We start from the raw sequence: 24,659 nt of genomic DNA on the forward strand, positions 1-24,659 counted from the left end.
TACCTTCCAATCATCTTCTATAGAGGCTGATTTAAGCAACAGGTTACATGCCAGAGTTAGCAGTTCTGCAATTTCATCTTTGAGTTCCTTCAGAACTCTGGGGTGATGAGTTTAAATACTGTTTAATTTATCAATTTGTTCCAACACCTCCTCTACTGGCACCTCAGTCTGGGGCAGGTCCTCCAAACTGTCACCTACAAAAAATGGCTTGGGTATGGAGATCTCCCCCACGTCCTCTGCAGTGAAGACTGGTGCAAAAAATTATTTTAGCTTCTCAGCAACAACTTTGTCTTCTTTGGGTGCTCCTTTAGCACCTCAATTGTCCAGTGGCTCCACTGACTGGTTGGCAGCTTCCTGCTTCTGATGGACTTTAAAAAATTGCTGTTAAGTTTCTGTGGTTTTAGCTAGTTGCTCTTCAAATTCTTTCTTGGCCTGCCTTATAGTTTTACAGTTGACTTGCCATAGTTTATGTTCCTTTCTATTTTCCTTAGTAGGATTCGACTTCCAATTTGTAATAGGATGCCTTTTTGCTTCCAAATGCCTCTTTTACCCTGCTGTTTAGCCACAGTGGCATTTTTTTGGTCCTCTTACTGTTTTGTTCTGTTTTTGTTTAGGGTATACATTTACTTTGAGACTTTATTATAGTATTTTTAAATATTCTCCATGCAGTTTTTAGGCATTTCATCCTTGTGACTGTTCCATTTAATTTCTATTTAACTAGCTTCCTCATTTTTGTGTAGTTCCCCTTTTGGAAGTTACATGTTAATGTAATAGATTAATGAGGTATGAAGAAACCTATTAGAATTCTTTGAGGGTGTCAATAAACATGTGGAGAAGGCTGATCCAGTCCATATAGTATACCTGGACTTTCAGAACCCCTTTGACAAGGTCCCTTACCAAAAGCTCTTAAGCAAAGTAAGCAGTCATGGGATAAGAAGGAAGGTCCTCATGGATCAGTAACTGATTAGAAGATAGGAAACAAAGGGCAGGAATAAATAGCCAGTTTTCAGAATAGACAGAGGTAAATAGTGGGGTCCCCCAGAGATCTGTACTGGGACCTGTGCTGTTGAACATATTCTTTATCTGGAAAAAGGGGTGAAATAGTGAGGCAGCAAAATTTGCAGGTGATACAAATTTACGCAAGGTAGTTAAGTCCAAAGGTGACTGCAAAGAGTTGCAGATTGATCTCACAAAACTGGGTAAGTTGGCAACAAAATGGAAGATGAAACTCGGTGTTGATAAGTTACTCCTGAGGGCATTCTGCACCAAAAAATTAAAAATACTGTGCACAGCATTTTAAAATTCTGCAAATGTTATTTGTCAAATAAATGTGGAAGCTCCAGCATGGCATTGGGGAGCACAAGCCACTCGCTGCACAGAGGTGGGAGATCACTGAGCAGTTCCCCCCGGGACACGGACTCAGCGGTGAGGCTGCACCCAACCCTAACACAGCGCAAGGACCGGGCCTGCCCCAGAAACACCGCAGGGCACTGCCCCTCTGTGCCAAGTGCGGGCAGGCAGGCTCAGCAAGGCAGGATCCAAGTGTGGAGGGGCTTAGTGAGGGGGGGATCCAGACAGGGCCATCCCTAGCTATACTGGGGCCCTACGCAGCCCCCACGTGGGGGGGGGGGGGAGAGGCAGGCTTCTGCAGGGAGGTGCGGGGGTGCAGGCCCCAGGCCTCTGCGGGGGGGGGCAGGCAAGGAGCGGGCCCCAGGCCTCCGCGGGGGTGGGGCTGGCTTGGGGAACGGGGGGGAACCACCCCCCAGCATTCACCAGCAGCGCGGCTGGGGCTGGGTCGCTGGCACTGCACTCCCGCCACCGGTGAGTGCAGCCCCCGTCCTGCTGCAGAGCTCAGGGGAGTGGGGGTGGGGCTGGGCAGGGGCGGGAAGAGGCAGGGTGGGGGCAGAGCAGGGGCGGGGCTGGGCAGGGGCGGGATGGAGGCGGGGCAGGGCTCTGGGAAAGAGCCAGAGCAGGGGCTGGAGCAGCACACAGCTGTGCAGGGCACCAGGAAATTTGGTACCCCAAATTTCCTGGTGCCCTACTCAGCTGCGTACTTTGCGTATGGGTAAGGACGGCCCTGGATCCAGATGTGAGTTGAGAGGGTTCTGTGTGGGGCAATCTGGGTGCGGGCAGCTCAGTGGGGGATCCAGGTGTTGGGGGGTTCTAGGTGCAATGGTAATGGGACACTGCAGGGGGGTCCAGGTGAAGGTGTTTGGGGCTCAGCAGGGGGGTCTGGGTGTGGGGGGGGATAGAGATTGGCAGGGGGGTCTGGATGTGGGGAGCTTAGTGGGGGCAGGGTCTAGATGCTGGGGGAGTGTGGCTCGGTGGGGTGGGGATCCAAGTGCAAGTGGTTCGTTGGGGTGGTCCAGATGCAGGGGGAGTGGGGCTCATCAGGGGGGTTGTGACTGCGGGGGCGGGGTGAGGCTCGGCGGGAGGGTCTGGGTATGAGGGGGTCTGGATACATGGGGGTTGGGCGGATGGTGGAGCAGTTCCCAGTACAGTCATCCCTCCCCCTTGCAGCTGAGAAGTGATGGGTGTAGGAAGCACGGGGGGGGGGACAGTTTGCAGAGCTTCCTACAGCCAGGGGAGAAATCTTGGGGTGGGTCTGATAGCTCCGGACGCTTTGCAGGGGAAGAGGAAGTCCTGTCCTCCCCAGCCCAGCCAAGACTAGCAGCTAAGCCCAGCACAGGGTAGGAGCCACCAGCCAGGTCTTCCCCAGTCCCGACCCCCTGCCCCAGAGTGATTTACCTCTCTGCTGGCTGCCCTGGATCTATCTGTTTCCTGTGATCCTGGGGCTTGGACTCTCAAGTGAGTCACCCCGCTTCCTTTGGTCAGTTTGGGACTACGATGAGGTAATGCTCACCTGACTCTGAAGGGGGGGGGCAAAGCCAACAGGAAAGAAAGAACATGATAAAAGGGAGAGATGGTTGCCATGCTCTTCCTCTCTTCCACCTCCATCTACAGGCACCACCACCAAGCAACTGAAGCGCTGATCAAAGGGGAGAGCCTGGCTGAAGGGCAATCAGCCAGCCTGTGATGAGAAGCATCTAAGTTTGTAAGGACACTGAAAGTGTTAAGATCAGCTTAGAATGTGTTTTGCTTTTATTTCATTTGACTAAATCTGACTTGTTAGGCTTTGACTTATAATCACTTAAAACCTATCTTTGTAGTTAGATTTATTTGTTTATTCTACCTGAAGCAGTGCGTTTGGTTTGAAGTATGTCAGAGACTCCCCTTGGGATAACAAGCCAGGTGCATATCAATTTCTTTGTTAAATTGACAAACTCATATGCCCGCTGCCCACTGCAAGCTTATAACTGGACACTGCAAGACGGAGGTTCCTAGAGTTGTGTCTGGGATCAGAGATACTGGCTAGTGTCATTCGGTTGCAAGTATCTAGGAGCAGCTTACATGCCAGAGGCTGTGCGTGAACAGCCCAGGAGTGGGGGTTCTCACAGCAGAGCAGGAGAAGGCTGGCTCCCAGAGTCAAGGATTGGAGTGACCAAGCAGATCACCGGTCCAGATAATATGAGAGGGGAACATCACATGCAGTAATTTAGTTAGCTAATTCCCTGGGTGCATATCTGCTGGACTGTCTGGTTTATGGGGCTTATTTGTTTTTTAATTAGCCAAGTATTCCTTGACCTCCTCTCAATTGGCAGTTATTTTAACAAGAACTTTCTTCCTAATTTTTCCAGACTTCTTCTGGTTGAAAAGGTATTTAATATCTCAACTATTTCTGAAACATCATTAATTGCATCCCTTGCCTCTTTCAATCCCCCTCTCATATACCAGGCATAACCCTGGGAACCAGAACAGAGAAATGATACTGGAGAATGAGATACGGCAGAGGATGAACGAGAGGAAGAGTCAGACGATCAGAGTTATGAGGAGAGGGTTAGAGAACAAGGTTGCTATTTTTATGATTTAAGTGATGTCAGTGTGCCTGACACTACTCAAAGCACAAACAGAAAATGAAGAGAGGCCCTGCCTCAAAGGTCTTAAAGAGTACAGAAAAGGAAACGGAGGGGATGTGGTCAAGAAGTGAAGGCGATTGGCAAAGAGCTGCTCAAGAGGGTAAAAGGCTGTAAACTAAAAGGGCAGGAAGGGTGGGGGAGACAAGGGCTGCCAGAGAAAGGTCTCTACACAGAGAATACCTTGTGTGGGACTGGGTCCCAAAGCCAGCAAGACAAGCACAATGCAAGACAGTAGGTAGAGAGGCCACTGTACCATGAGAGACAGAATTTGCAGCCTCCTTCAAATCCCAATACAGACAGGCGACTTTCCAGAAACCAGGTCACTTAATTGATCATTTACTGGAATACAAGGTGAATACAGTCTTGTTGCCTTAGTGACAGTTGCTAGGCAACACATTTGGAGATTCACATTTTACTGTCACACTCTGAAGAGCTTTGGGCACAGGTAAAGCACAGTGAGCCCCTTTCAATCTCTTTTCCTTAAACCCTAAAGGAGTCTCCTCAAAAGCATGTTTACCCCATCCTGCACCCCTTGTCCTGTGTGGGGGTCACTCCTGGAAACTCCTTGGCTGGAGGTGCACCAGAGAACTCCGTCCCACAGGGTTTAAAAGGAAATTCAGAAACCATATCTATGTGGCAGGGGCTTTGTGTAGTCATCTGGGAAAGCGACCAGAGCCAGCCCATAACAAACATTACAGAACAGTAAGGGGGCAGAGTCTGGCAATAGTTGCTGTTTCTTGGTTCTTTTCAATGATGGATCATATCTGCCCAAGTTACTTGAGATATTTGGGCCACAACCTATGTTCACCATTGAGAAAGGATGGGTTACTCACCTGGTCATAATTTGAACTATTCGAGATTTATTTTCCCTATGGTTAGTACACTTCAGGTTACATATCTGCTCCATGCACCTAGGTCTAGAGATTTTTCCCTAGCCGTGTCTGTGTGGCCCACACAAACACCCCCACTTTTCTTGGGCTCCACACCCAAGAAATAAAGGGGGCTGCCAGATTGCCACCATCTTAGTGCTTTCTCTACCACTAACTCCCAGTAGAGGAAAACCAGGCAGTGGGGAAGGAAGGCAGGTAGTGCACTACACATAGGAACAACACATCTCAAAAACCTCAAACTACTACAAGGTGAGTAACCCAGCCTTCTTTGAGTGACTGTCCCTATGTGTAGTTCACTTCAGGTGATTCACCAGCAGCGTCTTTATAAGGAGATGGGGGCTGGAGTCCTACGACACAACAGATTGCAGAGCCGCCCTGCCCAGAGGAGCATCAGTAGCAGCTACTTGCACCAGTGCACAGTGAAGGTGTGACTGGAACTCCAAATTGCTGCTCTGCAGAAGTCAGCAACAGGGAAATAGGGATTTCTCAAAGAGAAACAATCAATGCCACCTGAATTCTAATCAAATGAGTTTTCATGTTGCCCTCAAAGGAGATGTTAATCTCATAGCAGAGTTGGATGCACCTTGAGATCCATTTCACAGAATCGTAGAACTGTAATGGACCTTGAGAGGTCATCTAGTCCAGTCCCCTGCACTCAAGGCAGGACTGGGGATTATCAAGACAGTCTTTGGGAGGAAATGGCCTCTCCCCTTGCATACGTTCCATGAATGAGGCAAAGAGTCTAGGGGCCTTTCAAAAGGATTTCATTTTTTCCAAGTAGCCTGCAAGAGCCCTATGCATGTCCAATGAGTGCTACCTCTCCACTGCTAGAATGAGGTTTAGGGTAAAACATTGGAAGAGGGATACTTTGGTTGATGTGCTAGTCTGACACCACCTTAGGGATGAACTTAGGCTGTAACCTCATAGATATCCTATCCCTGTGGGAAACTGTATGGGGGAGGGTCAGCCATAAGCATCCTTAGCTCCCCAATTCTTCTGACCGACATAACAGTGACCAAAAATATTATCTTCACAGAAAGATGTAGTAGAGAGCGGGATGCCTGGGGCTCACATGGAAACTAAGTGAGAACTGATAAAACAAGGTTCAAGTCCTGGAGTGGTACCAATTTTTCCAACACAGAGAAGACTTAAATCATGCCCTTCAGAAACTGGGCTGTGAGTGGGTGTGAAAAAACAGAGTAGGTGTCTACAGGGGGACGAAACACACTAACAGCCATCAGGTGTACTCCGAGGGAGCCAACAGATAGCCCCAGGATTTTAAGGACAAAAGGCAGTCCAATATATCTGGAATCTTAGCCCGTAAAGGGGAAATTCCTTGTCGGTTAAACCCAAACATAAACCCATTCCACTTTGCTTCATAATATTTCTTGGTCATAGGTGCCAACTCCGTGGGTGCTCCGGGGCTGGAGCACCCACGGAGAAAAATTGGTGGGTGCTCTGCACCCACCGGCAGCTCCCCAGCCTGCCCCCACCCCAGCTCACCTCCGCCTCCTCCCCGAGCGCGCCGCGGCCTCGCTTCTCCCCCCAGCTCCCAGCGCTGGCCGCCGCAAAACAGCTGGAACTAGGGGGGAGGAGGGGGAATGCGGCGCGCTCGGGGAAGAGGCGGGGCCAGGATGGGGATTTGGGGAAGGAGTCCAATGGGGCAGGGAGGGGATGGAGTTGGGGCGGGGACTTTGGGGAAGGGGTAGGAATGGGGGCGGGGCAGGGGCGGAGGGGCGTTGAGCATCCACTGGCACCAAGAAAAGTTGGTGCCTATGATCTTGGTAGCGTTCTTTCTACTGCTGTTCAGGATGCCCTTGACATTAATCAAACAGGGCCTCTCTAACTTGACATCCATCCAAGTACCATGCCCTCAGGTGGAAGCATGGCTGGGTTGGAAGGGCAAGCCCATCCTTCATCCTGGGTTGTCTCTGATGACTACACTCGGTGGCTGCTGATACCACCTCCAAGTTGGGAGGTGGGTGGGAGAATAAGTACTCTGACCCTTTTGGAGGTATGAAATACCTTTTTCCAGCCCACTTGGACACTGACGGAATCAAGGCAGCCCTGGCATGTTTGAGGATGACATCATTAATAGGAAGCACCACTCCAATCAGACACGAGCCATGCAAAATGTCTGACAGCTTGTGTGGTACTTCCTGGACCTCTTCCAGGGGAATCTGAAGTGACCTTGACACTCTCTAGTCAGTCCTAGAAGGTCTTAGTATCATCAGGGTGTGGCAGGGAAGTTGGAATCACCGCCTCACACAGGAAAAAAAGAGGACAATGCCACAGGGGTAGTCTTTCCTGCGCCTGTTGCTCTTCTTTCTCATGTTGCTGGAGTTGTGGCTCTAGAGTTGGTTGAGGAAGCTCCTCCTCTAACCTGGGAACCCCAGAACTTCTTTGATCCCTTGTGTCATGAGGCGGGTATACTGGGTGGTAGTCTCGTGGAACTTCCCGAATTGAGGTACTGCCACTGCGGGCTCTCATAACCCCTTGGCACTGAGCCCCAAGGTGCTGGGCACCAGTGGTAATGGGTAGCAGATGTTCTCTAGTATGAGAGTTCTGAGACTCTCTGGAGACTCCCAATGTTTCTGTCTGGGATGAATCTTCTCCCTGGGGCATAGTCTGGGTCCAGATGTATGCCATAGTCCTCTTCCAACTCAGAAGATTCTGATCCCAGATCTGGGAGTGGGGAGGGTTCCTTGGTACCAGAAGGAGCAGTGATGACCTGCCTCTACTTGTTGATGGTACTGGAGACAGTCTGGCTCGACTCCTACCTGTGGACAGAGATGGAGAGGAGTACCTTCGAGATATCAGTGCCAGCTGGGGTCCCAGTGTCAGGCAATGAGGCCTGGAGAAGAGTGGTGACTCCAGGTCCAGGAGCAACAGAAGGTCTTCCAGAGCTGAGAAGCGAACCAGAGAAGATGGAGACATCTCCACAGCTCAGATCACTGAAGAGTGCATCGGATCCAGCGGCACTGATGAGGGATTTGGTGCTGAAGAAGCAGTCCCAGTACCAGAGAGTGCTGCAATTTTGGCCTTCAAAGAAGTCCTGGTCCAGTCCTTCCTAGTACCGGACATTTATATCTCCCTTCCCCATCTGCTCTGGCTCTGATCTCTAGAGTCTCTCTGAGCCAGAGGTGGGACGAAGGTCTTGAAGCCGCCCAGAACCAAAGAAGAAGAGTAGCCACTCCTACCTTCTTCAGGATGACGTATGGGGGAGGGGAGTCTCCCCTGTCAGAAGTTGTTCCCGCTTTCATGGTTTCTTCTATGAGGGACTTTCAGAGCCAAAACTCCCTGGACTGCGTAGTTCTATTCGGGAAGGACTTGCAGATACTGCGTGTCCCCCAGGCAGTACAGACAGGCATCGTGGTAGTCTGTGACTGGGAAGAGCTTGTGGCATGCATCGCAACTCACTCCCCGCAACCGTTGGAAGTTTAGGCTGGAAGGCGTGCAGCAACAGCTTCCCCTCCACAAGGGGGGTTCCAAATAAGGAATCGAACCCAAAGCAAGGGGCAGTCAATAGGCAGATCGTGGGCCAAATCTGGACCACCAGACGCTTTTGAATGGATCCCAAAATCTATTTACTTACTTATTATTGTTGATTTTTTTATTATTATTTTCTCTGTAGTCTGGACCTTGACAATAAATAATTGACTACCTCTGCCATAAGCTATCCCCTAACTAACCATACTATTGAGCTAGCTAATTAAGAAGTTTTAAAAAACATTCAAAAAAATATTTATAGAAAAGCTGAAGTCAGCACAAGCACTGAAGCTCCACCTTAGAACGCGAGTGGTAAGAAGGAACAAAGATAGCAGTCCGGCAGCCCCCTTTCTTCCTTTGGTGCAGAGCATGAGGAGAGGACGGGGTGGATGTGCAGACCATATGGACACTGATAAGGGAAAATCTCCAGTCCTTAGCGCATGGAGTACATATGCAACATGAAGTGCACTACACATAGGGACAATCACTTGAAGAACCACCACACACCTTCTAATCCTCACTGGCCATTTGATCAACCTATAACCTCTGGCCCAACCGTGTTCAGATCAGCAAGAGCTGGGAACTCGGGGGACACAGGGAATATAATGTCATAAACTCAGCTGCTAATATGAAAATAAGCACAGAAGAGAAACGGCCCTGCAAAACCATCCCAAAGCCCAGAACGGAATAGCCACAAACAGGGACTTTTCTTTCTTACCAAAAGGAGGGTAAGCCCCTCTTTTGAAGCAGGGGCTCTACAGGGGTTTAAGGCCGGGGGGGAGAGGGCAAGAGAAACCTAGGATTCAATGGAAATGCAGAGGAGAGGGAATTCCCTGTTTATCCATTGGGAACAGTCCCTGTAGCTCAGGGGACATTGTTCAAATCAATATTCTGTATGTAAGTTGGCAGCTCCAGAAGATAAACAGAGGGCATCAGCCAGCATGGACTTCTCCCAGCTTAGACACTTACATATATGCTGTCCTGTTGGTAGCGCTGATGCAGGTTGAGCAGAATAGCAGCCTCATGCAGGTCTCCCAGCATGGACATGTCTTCCACCCCCTCCACACTAGTCTGGTGCATTGGCAAGACCTTCTCCCTGGATAAGGAAGCCTGTGGGTAGCAGAATACCTGGAGAGAAAGGGAAAGGGACCAGTAACAACTGAAAAGAGAATCACTGACCACAGCTTTACTCCACGGCACTTATTAATGATCAGAGGTGGAACATGACACAGGGTGGATATCTGCTGTTTGGGTTTATTTGCACAGCTTCCTACACTCCTCTCCTATCTGGATGAGCCCTCTGGAGAGAACACTGGGAGCATGCAGACTTCCTCCACTCCAGATTTGTTCTCTCCACCTTCAGTACTGCCTGGGAGAAGCTGGACTCACAGAGCAAAAGGCCGTCACCCTGAGAGTTAAAAAAGGTAACATGGAGCGCACATCTGGGGGAGATGCCTAGATACCATGATGATGAGTGTGGAATAAGAACCTAAGCACAAGAGAATAGATTCGTACATGTGCACTTGGTGTATGTTTCAGAATGTATTTCCATCCTTACTCTGCACATTCTCAGGGGCCTGGACTACATCTCTGAAGAGACTGAAAAGCAGAAGCCAGACCAAAAAGACATGCTCTTCTCCTTTTATTTTAAAGATCATGTTTTATAAGCAAATCTCTTGTTGTGTGTTTGCACATGATTTTTGAAGTCACAGGTTTACAATGGCTGTCAATTCTTCTCAGCTCTGAGGCACATCCTCTTCTCTCTGTCCCTATAGCTAAAAACCTTGTCCAAGTTGCATTGGCCCGTTTTGCTGACACATCATAGTGCAGGCTGTCCCCCAGATAAACTACTTAAACTGGAGTTAGAGCTGGAGGTACACATCAGTAACTTGAGTCTGAAGGGAATGAAGCTGAGGCCCACCCTGGCATATTCTGAACATGCAGCCAGTGGCCTCACTGCCCCTCCTCTCCAGGGTGGATATAAATTGTTGTTGTTTTTTTAAATAAAATTTAAAAATCTGATTTTTTTATTTAAATCAGATATTTTTAAAATAAACTTATTGATAATTAAAACTGAAATTGACCACTTATATTAAAGCCTAAACGTATTATAATCTATAACAATCATTTAAATTAAATACAAAAAATAACACCAAGTGGTATGTTTGCTTCCAAGTTTTAAAGAAAGCCAAACCACTGAAATAGTGGAAGTCACTGGCAAAGCACTTAGAGCCAGAATTTGTTAAAGCACTAAACCAGTTTTTAACACCAGTAGCCTCTTGTATAGGTGCAGAGAGAATATTTTCTTCATTTCAGTTTATTCAACTAGTTCAGTTCAATGATGACTTCGTTCAAAGTAAAGAAACCAATTGGAAATGATAAAAGCAGGAAATCTTGTTTTCCTCTTCCAATCGATCAAGGAAAACTAGATGTGAGAGGATAAGATCTACTCATTCTAAATTCTTGAAAGACATGGAGACGAGAAACTACCAGCTGAATTTATTAGCTACAGATAATACTTCCTTTGCTTAATAAATCAGTTAGTTTTAAATGCAAAATGTAATAGATTTTTATATGCATCCAGTACATTTAAAGTTGTTTTTTTTAAATGCTGTTTTGCATTTTTAATTAAATTTGAATTTCCATCAAATAGAACTTGACACAAATCAGAAGTAAAGAATTAATCTAGTAAATAAGAAATGCATCACTCACCATTTTCTAACCTAAAACATGTAAAAATTAAGAATGAATACATGTAAGTTAAACTATACAATTGCTTAAATAAATGCATATAGATATGCATAGCCTCCAGGTTAGCAAAAAGAAGCAGTAAATTTAGTATAGATTCTATATTTAGTTGCCAACCAACATGTTTTAATAGTTATCAACTAATGAGAATCAACCTTACTTTAGAAAAAAATAACTAAAATGTACAAATGAAAATTAAAATTGATTTAAATCATGATTAAAATCAGTGATTTAAATTTTACATTTGATTTAACACACTCCACGCTGCTGCTCTCATAAATCCCTGTACCCCTTTAAGCTTGCAAATACTATGGAACAGTGGCTGGGAAACAAAGCAGGGGAAAGGAGGCAAGATAAAAAGGTAGAGGTGTGATCTCTCCTCACACCTACCTCACCATCACTTAGAGGAGAGGAAAGTGATCAGGAACAGTCAGCATGGATTCACCAAGGGCAAGTCATGCCTGACTAACCTAATTGCGTTCTATGAGGAGATAACTGGGTCTGTGAATGAGGGGAAAGCAGTGGATGTGTTATTCCTCGACTTTAGCAAAGCTTTTGATACAGGCTTCCACAGTATTCTTGCCAGCAAGTTAAAGAAGTATGGGCTGGATGAATGGACTATAAGGTGGATAGAAAGCTGGCTAGATTGTCGGGCTCAACGGGTAGTGATCAATGGCTCCATGTCTAGCTGGCAGCCGGTTTCAAGTGGAGTGCCCCAGGGGTCGGTCCTGGGGCCAGTTTTGTTCAATATCTTCATTAATGATCTGGAGGATGGCGTGGACTGCACTCTCAGCAAGTTTGCAGATGACACTAAACTGGGAGGAGTGGTAGATACGCTGGAGGGTAGGGACAGGATACAGAGGGACCTAGACAAATTAGAGGATTGGGCCAAAAGAAACCTGATGAGGTTCAACAAGGATAAGTGCAGAGTCCTACACTTAGGACGGAAGAATCCCATGCACTGTTACAGACTAGGGACCGAATGGCTAGGAAGCAGTTCTGCAGAAAAGGACCTAGGGGTCACAGTGGACGAGAAGCTAGATATGAGTCAACAGTGTGCCCTTGTTGCCAAGAAGGCTAATGGCATTTTGGGCTGTATTAGTAGGGGCATTGCCAGCAGATCAAGGGACGTGATCGTTCCCCTCTATTCGACATTGGTGAGGCCTCATCTGAAGTACTGTGTCCCATTTTGGGCCCCACACTACAAGAAGGATGTGGAAAAATTGGAAAGAGTCCAGCAGAGGGCAACAAAAATGATTAGGGGGCTGGAGCACATGACTTATGAGGAGAGGCTGAGGGAACTGGGATTGTTTAGTCTGCAGAAGAGAAGAATGAGGGAGGATTTGATAGCTGCTTTCAACTACCTGAAAGTGGGTTCCAAAGAGGATGGAACTAGACTGTTCTCAGTGGTGACAGATGACAGAACAAGGAGCAATGGTCTCAAGTTGCAGTGGGGGAGGTCTAGGTTGGATATTAGGAAACACTATTTCACTAGGAGGGTGGCGAAGCACTGGAATGGGTTACCTAGGGAGGTGGTGGAATCTTCTTCCTTAGAGGTTTTTAAGGTCAGGCTTGACAAAGCCCTGGCTGGGATGATTTAGCTGGGGTTGGTCCTGCTTTGAGCAGGGGGTTGGACTAGATGACCTCCTGAGGTCCCTTCCAACCCTGATATTCTATGATCCTATGATTCTATGATCACCCCCTATGCCTCAGCACCCCAGGGACCCATCATCCATTCCAGTGGCCAGGCTGAGCAATCGCAGGAGACCCCCTGCAGCCCACTGCATGTGTGAGAAGGGAGGCTCCAGGCATGAATGTCCTGAGAGATGTCTGACCCTTGCCAGCCCTGATATCAGATCCTAAATAGATACAGATTATGGGGAAATGAATTTGACGGCCAATCAGGAAGCAGGATAGTTATTCACTGAGAAAAGTTAAAAATAAATAAATAAATAAATAACCACACAACCTAGAAAGTGACTAAGAGGAAAATCTCTTCAGACAATCAGCTGTCAGTAAAATTATTTTTTACAGAGCCCAGAAACAAACTTAGTTCTTCACATAGTCCTGTAGAAAGTCAAAGTCCCTGACACAAAACTCTTGCTTCGGGTCTAATATTACCTGTGACATAATGAGATAGTCACAAACAATAAGGAGGAAGAGATGAAGTAGCATTAAAATCACTCAGTGACTCAGTATGAGCATTAGCCTTCAGAAGAAAACAAAATATCCATAAATCTGAACACTGCTGAGACTGCTGCATGTAACAGAAAAGTCAGGTTAGGGAGGTTTTGGTTTGCTTGCTTCTTGTAGGCAAATGTTGGAAGGGATGATTTAAAGGATGAGGTCATGAATTTTAGGGAGGGGTAACCAGAAAGGACTACTATGTCATCTAGTCTGACTTCCTGCGTAGAACAGGTCACAGAATTTCACCCAGGAACTGCTGCAGCGAGTCCACTATCTGGTGGTTGAACAAGAGTCTCTCCCTTAGAAAAGCATCCAGGCTTGATTTCAAGATTTCAAATAATGGAGAATCTACAACGTTCCTTGGTAATCTGGTCCAATGGCTAATTCCCTCATTTAAAAATATGCACCTTATTTCCAGTTTGAATTTGTCTAGGTTCAAGTTCCACCCATTGGCTCATGTTCTGCCTGTTTGTTAAAGAGCCCTCCATTACCAGAAATGTTCTCCCCGTGTAAGTATTTATACACTGAGTAAATCACCATCTCTTAAACTTCTCTTTGTCAAGCTAAATAGATTGAGCTCCTTTAGCTTATCACTGTACAGCAGATTTTCCAGTCCCTGAATCATTCTTGTAGTGTGTTTCTGAACCCTTTCCAATTGTCCAACATCCTGAAGGGTGGACACTGCAACTGGACACTATCCAATAGTAGTCTCACTGATGCTGTCTAGACCAGGGGTTCTCAAACTGGGGGTCGGGACCCCTCGGGGTCCCGAGGTTATTACATGGGGGGGGGTCATGAACTGTCAGCCTCCCCCCCAAACCCCGCTTTGCCTCCAGCATATATAATGGTGTTAAATATATAAAAAAGGGGGGTTAATTTATAGGGGGGGGGTCACACTCAGAGGCTTGCTATGTGAAAGGGGTCACCAGTAAAAAAAAGTTTGAGAGCCACTGGTCTAGATGTATATGAAAGACATATATGGTCCCACACATACCACTACTGTGACTTTGAAGAGTGCGAACAGCCTAACACTGATCACTGACACAGGAGAAATCCTTCAGAAATGTTAACAGCATTTCAGTGATCTTCTGACCGCACCGTCCAACATCACAGATGAGGCATTAAGAAGAGTAGTGGGTCAGCCAACATGGACACAGTCCTGTTCTTTGGCAAAGTCAGCACTGCAATCAGTGTGAAAAACTGCAGGTCCCCCAGAGCTGACGGTATTTCTGCAAAATATTCAAGTATGGAGGTGAGGTCCTGCAAAGGCAACTGCATGTACTATTGGGTACTGAAGACATACCACAAGACTTCAAAGACGTCACTATATAAAAGAGGAAAGGTGAAAAGTCTGATTGTGGTAACTATCGAGGTATCCCATTACTCTCTATCGCTGGAAAAGTTCTGACTAGAGTACTCTTTGTTTGTCTGCTACGCAACATTGCTAATCGTGTGCTACCAGAGTTGCAATATGGTTGTAGGCCAACACATGGAGCAGCAGACATGTGTGACGCTCTGTACCTCGGGGGAACACCCTACGCCCCCATGTTCATTCTTATAATATGATTGTGTGGTATCCAATGCAAAGTGTGTCATGTCGGGTGTCTTCGGAAGGCTCATGATGCACTGAGCATTGTTGTTACAGTAATGTTATAGGTTATAATTTCATGTATGTAGTTATGAGGCTGAAAATTCATCTTCATGGCTTAAAATAAGCCCAGGCAAAAACGCTCCAAGAGCAGAGAGGCAGTTCACATCTCATCAGGGCAGTATGGGACAAACCCAGCCCCGACTCACAGGAACAAAGGACGCTGGCCAAGGCAGCAACAAAAGGATCTATCTGTTGGACTCTTGAGTGAGTCACCCCCCCCTTCCTTTGGCCAGTTTGGGACTGCAATGCGGTAATGCTCACCTGACTCTGAAGTGGGGGGGCAAAGCCAAGAGAGAAGAAAGAACATAATAAAAGGGAGAGACTTTGCCATGCTCTTCCTCTCTTCCACCAAGCGACTGAAGGGCTGATCAAAGGGGAGAGCCTGGCTGAAGGGCAACCAGCCAGCCTGTGGTGAGAAGCATGTAACTTTGTAAGGGCACTGAAAGTGTTAAGATCAGCTTAGAATGTGTTTTGCTTTTATTTCATGTGACAAAACCTGACTTGTTGTGCTTTGACTTAGAATAACTATAAAGATAAATTTTAAGTGAATAAATCTGTTTGTTTATTCTACCTGAAGTAGTGTGTTTTGTTTGAAGCGTGTCAGAGACTCTCCTTGGGAGAACAAGTCTGGTACATATCAATTTCTTTGTTAAACTGATGAACTCATATAAGCTTGCAGTGTCCAGCTGGCATAACTGGACACTGCAAGACGGAGGTTCCTAGGGCTGTGTCTGGGACCGGAGATATTGGCTAGTGTCATTCGATTGCAAGTAGCTGGGAGCAGCTTACATGCCAGAGGCTGTGCGTGAACAGCCCAGGAGTGGGGGTTCTCACAGCAGAGCAGGGTAAGGCTGGCTCCCAGAGTCAAGGATTGGAGTGACCTAGCAGATCACCGGTCCAGATAACACCAGAAGGGAACGTCACAAGATGATATTTGTAACCCATTAGATGCAGGAGAAATGCAGAGAACAGCAACATGACATTTACACTGTCTTTATTGACCTAGCTTTATTGACACTGTCAGTAAACCTGGGCTTTGACAATTATAACGTAAGTTTGGTTGTCCAGAAAAATTCACCAACATTCTGAGGCAATTTCATGATGGAATGCTTGGATAAGCCTGCATAGATGGTGTTCTGTCTGACCCATTTACTATTACTAAAGGTATTACGCAGGGTTGCATAATTGGTCCACTCTCGTTTAATCTCTTCTATGTAGCTATGCTTGATGATGCTACAAGAGACCTGAATGCCGGTATCAGGATACATTTCCAATCCTCTGGAAAATTATTGAATCTGAACAGGCTGCGATCTCCCACGACGATCTTCACAGCAATTGTTCATGAGCTGCTGTAAGCCGATTACTGTGCTCTAGAGGCACATACTCTAGAAGATACACAATTGATCATGGACAGATTCACAGTGTCTGCAGAAAGGTACGAGCTGACAAGCAATCTGAAAAAGACAGAGGTCATGTATCAACCTGCACCAGGGAGACCCTACGTGAAACCAAAAGTCACCATTAGCAACACACAGCTGAATGCTGTTATGGACTTTAGCTATCTTGGTAGTATATTATTGAATGATGTTACCATAGACAAGGAGCTGACAAGTCTTATCAACAAAGCCAGTTCATCATTTGGCAGACTATCAGGCAGAGTCTGGCAGCAACATGGTATTAAGCTTCAAAATCAAGTTAAAAGTCTATAAAGCAGCTATGCTGTCCAACTTGCTGTATGAGTGTGAGACCTGGACCTGCTACAGGCATCACATTAAGCTTCCAGATAAGTTCCATTTACAACATCTGCATGCCATACTCTGCATCAAGTGACAGGATAAAACCATCACTAACGAGGTTCTGGAACGTAGATGCCCCACAGGGATTAAAGCCATGTTTATCGCATCACAGTTACACTGGGCTGGTCATGTGTTGAGGATGGATGACACCAGAATGGCCAAAGCAGTTGCCATATGGTGAACTGAAAGTGGGCAACTGCATATGAGGCAGCCAGAAGAAACGCTTCAAAGATACGCTGAAGCATAAGTTAAAACAGTGCAACAGTGACACTGACAGCTGGAAGTTGTCAGTACCAGACAGATCATGCTGGCAAGCAATAGTCAACGATGGGGTTACCCAATTCAAGATTAACTGCCATATGGATCTTCAGGCACAGAGGCTGAGTCATAAACAGCAGCAGACTCAGCAGGCACAGACTGTAATCTCTTCCTCCACATTAAGCTACCTGTGCACGTCACATGGAAAGGGCTGCCACTTGCACATTGGTCCTTTTAGCCACAACCATACTCACAACACGTCATCTTTGGTCATGAAGGACAAGAAGAAACAATGCAGAGGTAACACCTCTGATGTTGAGGTCAGACTAGATGACCTCATGGTACCTTCTAGCCTTAAAACCTATTGGGGGCAGGAACCCACCTCTCTACTCCTACTCAATATTCTCCTATTTATACATCCAAGGACTGCATTAGCCATATAAGCCACAGCATCACACTGGGAGCCTTTGGTTATCTACTGTAACCCCTGATGGGTTTTTTTTTTCCAGAGGTGATTAATGGATTTTGGGAGGGCTTTCCAAACATAGGGGCAGCATGCAAGTCAGCACACGGTAGAAAAGGGAGAGGAAATGAAGATGCAATGGCCAGGAAAACAGTACTTATTACTTTATTCATTGGCTGCAGCATTGCCTGGGAAGCTGGACTCGTCACACGGTAAAATCAGGTGATTTTCATTAATGAGATGGGGAGACAAGCTGACAGTGAGCCATGCTTAAAGAGTCTTAAGTAAAAACAGTCCACATGGCTGCACAGGTGACAATTAGAGAGCAGAGCACCACGGACAACAACATTGCAGGGATACAATGACCTAACTAATGCCCTCGCAGGCAGGGTCCCAAGCAATAGAATCATAGGGTTAGAATGAACTGCAAAGGTCATCTAATCTAACCCCCCAATACACCTTCAGGCCAATACACAGCAATCAGGTTCAAGAAACAGATGGCCACAACCTATACTAAAAACACCCTAAAGCAACCTGGGCCTGCAAGAAGGGCTATTGAGTGAATGGAAGAGGAGGGAATCAGGTACCTATAGTATGCCCCCATGGGATTTTGGTTTCAGAGGTGGGCTAGGACTTTTTAAAAACTTTGCCATGATTTTCACAACTTACGACCTTGCTGGTCTTGTCCCCATCGTCCCTCATGACCTTTCCCAAAACGTGCCTTGACAATCCTCCATCCCTAACTACAGAATACAGTGCTGCTAGGTGTGGGGTATTTGGAAGACAGTGTTGCAAGATGTGAAACTGAAATATGTTGGTGTGATGGTTTCCAGTCTCTGAGAGGTAAGTCAGGCATCTCATAGCAGCTTAAAGGGACACAATAAATTTGAAATCTAGTCAATTTCAAAAAATGAGTGAAAGTAGTTTCAAATATTTAAATCCACATACACCGCCCCCCCCCAACCAATTTGGTTTTACAGTTGCATGTTCCTGTTTTTTAAAACTGTTTTTCTCCCCCCGTTGCTGTGAGACACTCCCACACAAACAATTGGGGAAACTGGCTAACAGCCTATACAGCAGAATCAGTGAGAGTGATTACATACAAAGTCAGCTATAACAGAGAGAGAGAGAGAGAGAGTGAGTGAGTGAACGCACTTCTCACCTTTGTCAGTTGCAGTGATCTCAGGTGTTACAACAGCAGCAGGGGAACATTTTTCAGACACAAGTGCGATACTGAAGTTTACGGTTTCCATTTAACATAAGGAAATCATCTAAGACCAGGCGATTTTGACCTGTAGCTTTTCTCAGCTGTAACACCAGCCAGAGCCTCATGCAAACCTTGATTTCCAATTATACTCACCTCTCCATAATCTGTTGTGAAGAGCACAAACCCATCATTGCATGAGCCAACAGTGCACGGCTGCAGCTGATCTTGCTCCCGTAGCCACACCCGGGTGCCCTGCAATTAAATATTGCCCATTAGAAACAACACAAGATTCAAGTCACTTTCCACTGTACCTTGCACCAGCTGCTCCCACATTTGTGTGTGAGCACTCAAAAGGGACACCCATCCCTAGTTTCACAAAGGAACTACTGAAACCGCTTTCCATGTGCAAGATCACAGCTCTGTGTGTGTCACAGACAGAGGTCACAGTTCTATCTCCCCTTGAGATGGAAGGTGGACCCGCTTCTCCGCCTCTGCTCAGCATTCAAGCAGGGCATGGGGAGAAGAATGCCCATAATAAGGTAACTATAAAGAGCATTACAGCATGGCTGCCTCCATGAGACACGTACCAGGGCTTGTCTGAGTGTGATCAGCGAAGTGAAAGGTGGAAAAGCATTTGATACACTGCTAAGTCAAGCTAGAAAGATCTAGGCTATTACTTTTGAAATGTGGCATCTGATTTTGAAATCCCAATTTGAGACATATGAGGGTTCAGCACCTCTGAAAACTAGGCCTAGGTCAAGCACCCAAAATCAGAAGCCACTTTGAAAATGTTGGCTTTAGCTCCTTTTAAGCTTCCCTCATACGCAGGGGGCTCCCACAAGGTCAGTGATGCACTGGAGCTATAGTCTGAGCACGGCCTCCTGATTCCTAGAGCAGAATGGTGCTGAATACATTACAGCTCACTGACGTGTGTGCTGCACATTCAAGGACAGCAGAACCTCAAGAGTTACGGACACTTCGGGAATGGAGGTTGTTCGTAACTCTGAAATGTTCATAACTCTGAACAAAACGTTACTACGGTTGTTCTTTCAAAAGTTCACAACTGAACACTGACTTAACACAGCTTTGAAACTTTACTACGCAGAAGAAAAATGCTGCTTTCCTTTTTTTTTTTTTTAGTAGTTTACATTTAACACAGCACTGTACTGTATTTGCTTTTTTTGTTTTTGTTTTTTGTCTGTCTCTGCAGCTGCCTGATTGCATACTTCCGGTTCCAAATGAGGTGTGTGGTTGACTGGTCAGTTCATAACTCTGAGGTTCTACTGTAAATTCTAAATAGGGGAAGCATATGGGGTAGGGAAAGGTGGCTACTGAATTAACCGTGAACCTGAATAGTCAGCACCTTATTATCAGTTATTTGTGTTTAAATTAAATTAATTTAATAAGTCTCAGACTTTTCCATGCCATGTATCTCTCTGGCATTCCATCACCCTGCCCTCTAGGCCCAGGACATGCTCCCCTCCCCAACAACTGATCACACCACCCTCTAAGTCCATGACACTCCTGCCACCCCATCCCATCACATTGTCCTTGGTCTGGGAAGCTCTCCTCACCATCCTTATCCTCATCTACCAGGTGACCTCTCCCCCCACCATGTAACCCTCCTATGAAAAACAAAACCTATATAAAGCTATGTTGAGAATGTTACTGTAGTGAGGCGGTATGGCCTCCCTCCGAGCCAGAGCACCTTGACAGAACAAGGAGCAATGGTCTCAAGTTGCAGTGGGGGAGGTCTAGGTTGGATATTAGGAAACACTATTTCACTGGGAGGGTGGTGAAGCACTGGAATGGGTTACCTAGGGAGGTGGTGGAATCTCCTCCCTTAGAGGTTTTTAAGGCCCGGCTTGACAAAGCCCTGGCTGGGATGATTTAGTTGGGAATTGGTCCTGCTTTGAGCAGGGGGTTGGACTAGATACCTCCTGAGGTCCCTTCCAACCCTGATATTCTATGATTCTATGATTCCCTGCCCAAGTGGGCGGAGCCAGGACTGCCTCGCCCCTCCCACCGGAAGTACGCGACTGGAACAGGAAGTATAAAGGGTGGGGCAGAGACACAGAGGGAGGCAGATGGAGCCTGCTCGCTCCCAGCCGCTGACCCTGCTGCTGAGACCAGCGACGCCCTGCCCATCAGGGAACTTACCTCTGCCACGGACCTGCCAGGACTGCCCTGGGCCACCTACCCAGAGGAGGCAGATGACGCCCTGCTAACCCAGGTACACCCCGAGGGGAGGGAGTGGTGGAGGGACAGCTGACCTTAGTCTGACTGCAGCTTTGCCAGAGACACAGTCAGCGTGTTGCGGCTGGAATCACCGCTGACCCACTGGCAGACCACTCTGCCACGGTTAGGGCCCTGGGTCCGGTGGAGCAGGGTGGGCCCGGACCTCACCTGCCCCACCCACCCACCCATTTGCTCCTTTTGCTCATTTGCTCATTTGCTATAAAGTGCTCATATGTAAAATTTGTACCTCCCATACCCCAGAAGTTCCCTTATACCCTCTCATTAATAATCCTAATTGCATAAAGCTTAATCGCATTTTGTCTTTAAAGTATAAAAAAACTCTAACAAAAGTTTGCTAAGTGTTCTCAAAAAAGGGATTGTTGGGGTCCACTAGGCATAGCTACCAGGTAACTCGGGAGAGCGAAAGACCAAAGTGTCAATGAAACTCTCTTGCTCTGGGCCTATCTGAACCCCCAAACTCCATCTTGTGAACTCTCACCTACTTCTGTGTTAACTGCTTACATGCTCTGAAGCAGAAATGTATTGGTCAGCGTTTCTAGTATATGGCTGCAGTTTCACTCACACTAGCAAAAATAATAAAAATAAAAATAAAAAAAAAAATATTTAGTTTGCAAATGTCTAATTCAAAATCGCAAAAACTAAAAAAATTTTCTCACAAGCTTATTATAACAATTATCTAAAAAAAAAAAAAAAAAAACAGCCAAACAAAAAAATGTATGCAAACAATTTAAAATATAAAAAATAAAAGTTATTTATATTTATTGCACTAAATTTAAAACATAATAGTCTCCTAGTGCCATTTCAAAGCTCTAAAATAAACTTAGCTTGCTTTCTCCCCTCAGTGTCTTTATTGGTGCTAAGCACACCGGGCCACGGACCTTTAATGTCCCCTCAAGCCCCTCGAGCGGCCAACACCAGCCAGGGCTTTGTCATGCCTGACCTTAAAAACCTCTAAGAAAGGAGATTCCACCACCTCCCTAGGTAACCCATTCCTGTGCTTCACCACCCTCCTAGTGAAATAGTGTTTCCTAATATCCAACTTAAACCTCCCCCACTGCAACTTGAGACCATTACTCCTTGTTCTGTCATCTGCTACCACTGAGAACAGTCTAGATCCATCCTCTTTGGAACCCCCTTTCAGGTACTTGAAAGCAGCTATCAAATCCCCCCTCATTCTTCTCTTCTGCAAACTAAACAATCCCAGTTCCCTCAGCCTCTCCTCATAACTCATGTGCTCCAGCCCCCAAATCATTTTTGTTGCCCTCCGCTGGACTCTTTCCAGTTTTTCCACATCCTTCTTATAGCGTGAGGCCCAAAACTGGACACAGTACTCCAGATGAGGCCTCACCAATGCCGAATAGAGGGGCATGATCACGTCCCTCGATCTGCTGGCAATGCTCCTATTTATACAGCCCAAAATGCCGTTAGCCTTCTTGGCAACCATGGAACACTGTTGACTCATATCCAAGTTCTCGTCCACAGTAACCCCTAGGTCCTTTTCTGCAGAACTGCTGTCTAGCCACTCGGACCCTAGTCTGTAGCAGTGAATGGGATTCTTCCTTCCTAAGTGCAGGACTCTACACTTGTCCTTGTTGAACCTCATCAGATTTCTTTTGGCCAAATCCTCTAATTTGTCTAGGTCCCTCTGTATCCTATCCCTACCCTCCAGCGTATCTACCACTCCTCCCAGTTTAGTGTCATCTGCAAACTTGCTGAGGGTGCAATCCACACCATCCTCCAGATCATTAATGAAGATATTGAACAAAACCAGACCCAGGACTGACCCTTGGGGCACTCCGCTTGATACCGGCTGCCAACTAGATATGGAGCCATTGATCACTACCCGTTGAGCCCGACGATCAAGCCACCTTATAATCCATTCATCCAGCCCATACTTCTTTAACTTGCTGGTAAGAATACTGTGGGAGACCGTATCAAAAGCTTTGCTAAAGTCAAGGAATAACACATCCACTGCTTTCCCCTCATTCACAGAGCCAGTTATCTCATCATAGAAGGCAATCAGGTTAGTCAGGCATGACTTGCCCATGGTGAATCCATGTTGACTATTCCTGATCACTTTCCTCTCCTCCAAGTGCTTCAAAATTGATTCCTTGTGGACCTGCTCCATGATTTTTCCAGGGACTGAGGTGAGGCTGACTGGCCTGTAGTTCCCCAGATCCTCCTCCTTCCCTCTTTTAAAGATGGGCACTACATTAGCTTTTTTCCAGTCACCCGGGACCTCGCCCGATCGCCATGAGTTTTCAAAGATAATGGCTCTGCAATCACATCCGCCAACACCTTTAGCACCCTCGGATGCAGTGCATCTGGCCCCATGGACTTGTGCTCGTCCAGTTTTTCTAAATAGTCCTGAACCACTTCTTTCTCCACAGAGGGCTGTTCACCTCCTCCCATACTGTGCTGCCCAGTGCAGTAGTCTGGGAGCTGACCTTGTTCGTCTTGGGGCAAGACATACTGACTCCTGGGAGAACCTGCTCCCGCATAATAGGCCGAAGCTAGCTGCCTATCTGGGAACTCAACCCCGTTAGGCCCATTGGGATACTAACACCAAACTGCTAATTTCCCCAATACTAGGCCGAGATCCCAACGACGCAGTGAGGCGGCGTAGCCTCCCTCCGACCCAAAGGGGGAGGGACGACCACCACCTGACTACAGTTACATTTGCATGGTTAATCACTTTACAGTCAGCACATACCAGTGTTAAGGTTGCTCGTGCCTTTACAGTGCCCCCAGCCCCATGAGTCTACACAACTATGACACAAGCTTTACTTACACGATCATATGTTATTAATCATATCCTATCCTAAGAACATATTCCACAGCTTTAGATACCCACGTGTAGCATTTATATAGCTTTTTTCCCAATTTTTGCATACTTGTCTTCATTGTCACAACAGATCAGCGTTTCTGTACTGACACTTTTATATGATAGGCTCCTATTTCCTAAAGGTCTGTATTTTAATATTTCAGTCAGCAGCTATTTGTTTACAATTTATTTTCAAACAGCACTTCAGGGAACGAAACAGTTAACTGTAAAGTTGGCTTAGCTGCAAATTTAGGTGACTTATATATGCCAAAAATTCTTGCTATTCCTCTTTGTTGTTATGCTTAATCTATAATATACTGTATAACAGCTTACTGTACAATTTTCATATAAATTACTATAATGGACTCTATTTGTCTGTCACACACAGAATAGTAGACAGAAGTAGAAGGTGCTATTCATCTGCACCTAAAGCCATAGAAACAAGTTTGAAGTTATTTCTTTAAAAAAAGAACAAAGACTTATCACAATGCATACACATAAGCAGGCAGAGTTAAAATTAACAATAGTGTCTTACCAAAGTGTCTTTTTTTTTTAAATGGAACATCTGAGGAGTTTCCAAAAGCAAAAAGTTAATGAAAAGAAATTCCATAGTGTGAAAGCATTTGACTACCTGCCAGCAGAATGATGAATCCCACACACCTTAACAGGTTTGCAGGAGAGAGCCCTTCTCTTCCTGTCTTGCACATATTAGTTGTGGAGTTTAAACCACATAAAATGCACAGGAAAGGAGGGCTTCCGCAAAGCTCCCCATTATTCACTGCACACTTTCACTAAATTTTTCATGACACAGCTTGAAGTTCTTAAGCTATGTGTACATTTTAACAGCTAAGAAGTATACAAAATGTACTGTATACATGGAGTGCTATTTTCAATGCGTCATAACGTAGAG

The 24,659-nt window shown here is 46.2% G+C and overlaps 1 protein-coding gene across 1 annotated transcript in view; it reads right to left on the reverse strand.

Annotated features, from left to right (window-relative positions):
- LOC135885744 (unconventional myosin-X-like) overlaps positions 1-19,682 on the reverse strand; it is a 208,624-nt gene extending 188,942 nt beyond the window's left edge. The window contains exons 1-3 of the mRNA XM_065413650.1: positions 19,638-19,682; positions 18,820-18,918; positions 9,326-9,484 (exon numbers count right to left, since the gene is read on the reverse strand). Coding sequence (XP_065269722.1) covers positions 9,326-9,484; positions 18,820-18,918; positions 19,638-19,682 — 303 coding nt within the window. The remainder of the gene's footprint in view (positions 1-9,325; positions 9,485-18,819; positions 18,919-19,637) is intronic.
- Positions 19,683-24,659: the final 4,977 nt, after the last annotated feature.

Source organism: Emys orbicularis, chromosome 11 (genome assembly GCF_028017835.1).
Source record: "Emys orbicularis isolate rEmyOrb1 chromosome 11, rEmyOrb1.hap1, whole genome shotgun sequence".
Taxonomy (NCBI): Eukaryota; Metazoa; Chordata; order Testudines; family Emydidae; genus Emys; species Emys orbicularis.